At 41.8% G+C, this 6,224-nt stretch overlaps 1 protein-coding gene across 1 annotated transcript; it reads left to right on the top strand.

The window, feature by feature from the left end:
* Positions 1 to 400: 400 nt before the first annotated feature.
* HELRODRAFT_172459 (hypothetical protein) lies at positions 401 to 3,265 on the top strand (the record flags this gene model as incomplete). The annotated part of the gene is made up of 3 exons (XM_009019117.1): positions 401 to 1,347; positions 2,167 to 2,278; positions 2,843 to 3,265. The coding sequence occupies 3 exons, from the start codon at positions 401 to 403 to the stop codon at positions 3,263 to 3,265; spliced, it is 1,482 nt and encodes a 493-aa protein (XP_009017365.1).
* Between the last annotated feature and the right edge of the window lie 2,959 nt (positions 3,266 to 6,224).

Below are 6,224 nucleotides of genomic sequence, written 5' to 3'. Positions count from 1 at the left end.
TTCACTCATTTGCTCACTCATTCATTCATCAATAAAAAAAAAGAAAAGAAAAAAAATTATATAAATAAAAGTTGAAACACTGGTTAAATATTTAAAGATAATTCAGTCATTCATCCGTTCGCTCGTTCATTCATTCTGTCACTCATTCATGTATTCATTCATTCATCCATTCGTTCGGTTGTTTATTCATTCATTTATTTATTCAATCACTCATTCATTCTTTTTTTCCCTCACTCGTCCGTTCAGTAATTAGCTCATTCATTCCCCCATCATTCACTCATTCATCCGTTTGTTCGCTGGCCCGTTCCTTTGGTCATTCGCTTGTTCATCTATTCATTCATCCATCCACCCCACTTGGTTTGTTTCCTTTCCCTCGTTTCTTGGTTGTTTTTAATCACATATGGCTCCAACGTTACAACAGTGCCCCGTCTGCTTTAACCACTATAGAAGCACTCCAGACGGGAAGTTATGTCGACACGGAGGTAAAGTGAAAGGACAGGAATGCTCGGGGTCCCGGAAAAAAGTTGATCCATCGGGCGCGAGGGCTGCTTCGCCTCTCGGTGCCGCACCCGACCCCAAGCCTGGGCTGCCCACACGGTCGTCCGTCGCATCGGTCTCCGGTGATCCTCTCGGCCTGGATTACTCTGGTGTTTTTGATAAGCTGACGGCCGTGCTGAAATGTGTACCGGTGTACGACCATATCCCTAAGCCATACAGGGAGAAGTTCGCACATGATCTGAACGCCTTGCTGACGGCTGTTTGTAACAACCCTGGTGACCCGGCTCACTGGGTTAGACTCCACTGTTTTGTCCCATACGTCTTACAGAAGACTTCCAGAGGAGGTCGCCGGGTCAACCAGGGCAATCTGGTCAACAAGCGTCTAAGCGAATATTCAACTATTGGTCTTGAAACCCTGGTACTGTGCTTTGATGGGTTCAATAATGCCAAATCACAAAAGCACAACCCCGATCGATGGATCAACGCTGTGTCATCTTGTATTGAACAGGGAAACCTGTCCTCGGCGGTCAGACTTATCTGCTCGCCGGAGGGCATGGCGGAGAGCTCGCCGGCCACCTTCGATAAATTATGTTCTATCCACCCAAAAATTCCGGTAGACAGGCGGGTCTTTCCCGCATTGACACCAACGGCTGGTTGCGTTTCTCCCGCCGAGGTGCTGAGGGCTGTTAAATCTTTCAAAAACGGTTCTTCTGGAGGCCTGGATGGCCTACGACCCCAGCACCTTAAGGATGTTTTTTCAGGCCCCTTGCCAATTGACGACACACTGAACTCCTTAACCCAATTCATTAATTTGATCCTATCTGGAGCTTGCCCACTCTCCGTCCGCCGGTTCTTTTTTGGAGGCCGGCTAATAGCTTTAAATAAGAAAGACGGAGGGGTCAGACCGATTGCGGTCGGGAACGTTTGGAGGAGGTTGGCCAGCAAATGTGCCTTGGCCCTGGTCGTGGTCGAACTCAAGACCAAGTTCTACCCGACTCAGTTGGGTGTCGGGATTAAGGGTGGCGCTGAGGCCGCTGTTCATGCGGTTCGAAGATTGGTCACCGACCTCCCCGATCAATGGGGGTTTCTGAAACTGGACTTTAAAAATGCCTTCAATGCCTTGAGAAGAGACTCGATGTTGGAGGCTGTCAAACTTTTTTTCCCCAACATGTACAATTTTTGCCATTCTGCTTATGGCGGAGTCTCTTCCCTTGGCTACCACTCTTGGGTTGTAGAATCGTCCGAGGGGGTACAGCAGGGTGATCCCCTTGGTCCTTTGTTGTTCGCACTAACTCTTCATCCACTCTTAGAGAAAGCTTCGTCCACCTTCGTTTGCGCTTATCTGGATGATATCAGCATAGCTTCGGACGGTCCAACTCTGGCCGATAGCTACGAATATTTGAAGCATAACTCCGCTGCAATTGGCTTAGAGTTAAACATTAAAAAATGCGAACTTCACTGCCAAAGTTTATTTCAGGTGCCACATGCGCTGGCTGAAATACCCAGAGTTGGTGCATCAGAACTGAGTTTTTTAGGCACACCCTTGGTCGAGGGCGATTATCAAATAAAGTTTTTTGACCAAAAGCTCTCTGAGCTTGAATTCGCCCTGGGTCGTGTTTCCTGTCTTTCAGCCCATGATGCCTTGACTATTATCCGCAATGCCCTCAGTTTGCCCAAATTGATGTACTTCCTGCGTACATCTAAACACATTGACCCTTCTAAATTGGGCGAATTTGACGGAGCCCTGCGCACCGCCCTGTCGTCGATTTCCAATGTTCAAGTGACCGACAGTGGTTGGTCCCAAGCTCAGCTGCCGGTGCGATTTGGTGGGCTGGGGTTGCTTAGCGTGGTTCAGCTGGCTCCCGTTGTTTATAATTCTTCTGCCGCTGCCACTCTCGACCTACAGTCTTCCCTGCTCCACCGGTTTTTTCGTTGCCGCGATATTCTTCCTCCAGCGTCCGCCCCGGGGGACCGTACGCACGTCCAAATTTTGAACGAAGAATATAAAAAAATCTTTCAGAATTTGTTGTCTTCATGCGGCGACGACTTTTCCACCACTCGTTTGTTGGCCATGTCCAGCGTTGCCAGCTGTGGGTGGTTGAGATCGTGGCCTAACACCTCTGTGGGCACCAGGCTTGACGACGAGTCTGTAAGATTTGCCATTGGCTTCAGACTTGGCCTGGTCATTCAGAATAAATACACGTGCCGATGTGGCGCTGAGGCGGACGAGTTTGGGCACCACGGTTTGGTTTGTCGCCTGGGTGGGGGCCGTCAACTACGTCACTCAGCGCTAAACGATTACATTTGTCGGCTCATCTCCAAGGCTTCAATCCCGGTTCTCAAGGAACCATCCGGCATTTCTGTGCAGGATGGTAGGCGACCGGACGGATGCACGCTAATACCTTGGAGAGCCGGCAGATGTTTGGCGTGGGATGTTACGGTCCTTGGCACCCTCGCCGAACGATACGTAAACCTGACAAGTAAAGAATGCGGTTTGGCCGCGGCCAGGGCAGCGGACGAGAAAATGAAAAAATATGGGAATGCCCTCCCCTCGATGGAATTCTTGCCAATATGCATCGAGGTTCTCGGCCCGATGGACCCCAACACCCTTAAATTTCTTAAGGAAATAGGCAAAATGATCAGTGTCAGATCAGGTGACAGCAGGGAACTGTTTTTTGCAACCAACCACATTTCGTGCTTGTTGCAGCGGTTCCTGCGTGTCTGTGTGCTTGAAAATATCCAGCTGAATGCCGACATGTGCAATTAACGACAAATCAAAGTGTTAATCCATTTGTTACTTGATGTTTGACGGTTCAGTGTCACTCATCATGTTTTGGTTTTAACATACATACATGTTAAAACATGTGAATTTGAGCAAGAGATTAAATATAATCCCGATAAAGAATTGTTGGATAAACACGATTTGCCCACCGCTTTTTTCAATAACTTGATTTTCATTCTAAGAAATAAAAAAATTTAAAAACCGTTAAAAAATTTGACCCAGTAGTGAACTAAAATCTTTATTTACACACACATATGCACACGTGTGTGTGTATCCTATATGTGTGTGAGCATCTGTGTTTGTATGTGTGTGTTTTCGTCGTGTGTGTCTTGTTGTCTCTGTGACTGTATTATTCGTATGTGTTTGTTTTTTTGGGCATGTAGTACAAGTATATATATATATAAGAACTCATAAGAAGCGCTATACAAATTCTACAATACAATACAATAATAAATACATTTATATGTGTAATACAGAATGACCATGGTAGTTAATACCTTCTAATATTGTTTTATGACTGCTGATGTTTTGATGCAAAGTATTGATGAATGTAAGATTTCATGTTGTGTGTTGTTCCGCATGGTTTTTGTATGTTTTTGTATGGTTGTTGTATGTTTTTGTATGGTTTTTGTATGTTTTTGTATGGTCGTTGTATAAATGTTGTATGTATTTGTGTAGTTGTGGTAAGTTTTTGTATGGTTGTCGTATGTTGTTGTGTGCTATTGGGTGGTTTTGATTGGTGTGTAGTTTGCTGTTGCTGTGTGGCGTCGTGTAAAATTGTATGTGATTATGTGATGTTGTGTGATTGTGTGCGGTGCTGTGTGTTTTTCCACGTGTTATTTGCTATTTTGTCTAACGTTCAGTGTTACTGAGGTATGTTGCGCGATGTTGTTACGCGACGTTGTTGCGCGATGTCCCAAGTTCAATTCTCGTTATGATCTTGTTTTATAATGCTTTTATATATGTGTGTGTGTTTGATCCGTCTCTCATGTGTATAGTGTATGCTGCGGTTATGTGAGCATAAGCTATTATATTTGAGGTGAATGTTCATTATTTTTGTTCAATGTGATTTCATTTTGTCTTTTAAATTAATAAATTTATCAGCAAATTGTTAATTTCTTAATGAAAATTACCAAATAATTTTAATAATTTTTGTTTTAATCTAATTTTTAGATTATTAAATTAAATGAATGAAATTTTTGAAAATATTAAATAACTTTAGGACAGACAGCAAACAAAAATATAAGACAATTTCAACAATTCCAAACAAACGAAGTAAAGAACAAATAAATGCTCATAACGCACATCACAAACTTCACAGACATTAAGTCATTCATCAGAATGTGCATGGATGCATCAAATAATGCATTGGACTGGACGTATCATTGGAGTCAAAAGCATGCAATAATGCATGCATTGCCTTGCTACATTGTTCAAAGAAACATGGCAACTAATTATAAATATGTGTGTGTTCTTTTCACTCTCTCTCTTTCTTTCTCTCTCTCATTCTTTTTTTGTTCTCTGTCTGTATGTGTGTGAATTTGTTTATGTTTTTGCATATAACTGTATAAGTCAGTATGCATGCACGAATGTGTTAAAAACATACTTACATACATACGCATTGCTTTATATTTTACAAACTAAACATCATCATCGTCGTTATTACTATTCACTTAATTATCATCGTAACCACAGTCCACTCCGCCATCATCATCGTTATCATCCTTATCATCTTCACGTTTCTAACATTCCATAGAAAGGTTTTCATTAAGGCAGTCAGTGGCAGACCGGCATACACCTTCGGCTATGTCTCCTTGCTTTCCAAGTAAACAGTAAAATAATAATTAAATACTACTACAACTACTGCTACCAATAATGATAATAATAAAAATAAGAAGAAGAAGAAGAAAAAGAAAAAAAAAGAATAATAATAATAATAATGAAAACACATTTTTTATTATTCCCTCCAAAATGAAATAAAAACCGCGACAATTAAAATGCCAAGGGAGTGAAGACTTGTATAAAATAGAAATAATCAAATTAAAAATAAGAACAGGTTTTTAAATTGTTGCTTTCATTGTTCATTTACACTGTTATTTTTATTTTGTAGCTTTTTTGTTGTTTGTTTAACAAAAATATTTTTTCTTCTTATTATTACTATTGTTTTTGTTGTTGTTGTTTTCCTTAATTGCAAGTGTCCTTGCGGATACAATCAATATGGATGTAATGTTAATTAATTTAAGGATTATATGAGGACCTGCCTGCCTGACACTCCCGCTCTCCATCATCCCCCTCATCCGATGCCCACCAACCGGTGTCTGTATTCTAACTGTACCGCTGCCTAGTTGTATGATGTGTGTGTGTGTGTGTGTGTGTGTGTGCATTTGTACGTGAGCTGGAGCATGTACACATGTTTGTGCACACACATGTAAGTGTTTCTGTACGTGGTTTGTTCGTTCGTATAAGTTTTGTGTGGTTGGTTTTTGTTTGTGTGCCTGCCTACGAATGTTTATGTGCATAAATGCGTTAATAAACAAAATGTGTGACGTGATTGGACAGAGATCACGTGACCGTGGTAGCGTCTACTATGTATGCCATGTCGACTGTACAGTGTACACCGCATAAACATCGGTAAGAGGTTGGGGTTTATGTTCTTAGGTGTACCGGCGAAGATGTTTTTGAAGTTATATCTACAATCAATGCTTCATAGTTTTCGTCATTTTAATTTAAGCTACCTGCATGTGTGACTAGTTGAACTAATTACTGGGGTTTTGTGAGTCCGTATTGTTTAAGCAGGGGTGGGCAAATTACGACCCGCAATGCTATTTAATGCGGCCCGCAAGGCCTTGTTTGACAAAAAAGGTTGTCAATCAGGCATTGTGACCAAAAAAAAAGCCACAAATTATAAAATATATTCTTTCCCGGTCGAAAAAATTTGCTATTT

This window comes from Helobdella robusta (genome assembly GCF_000326865.2).
Source record: "Helobdella robusta unplaced genomic scaffold HELROscaffold_23, whole genome shotgun sequence".
NCBI lineage: Eukaryota > Metazoa > Annelida > Clitellata > Rhynchobdellida > Glossiphoniidae > Helobdella > Helobdella robusta.
The sequence above is the reverse complement of the archived record's forward strand: the minus strand, read 5'-3'. Positions and strand labels throughout refer to the sequence as shown.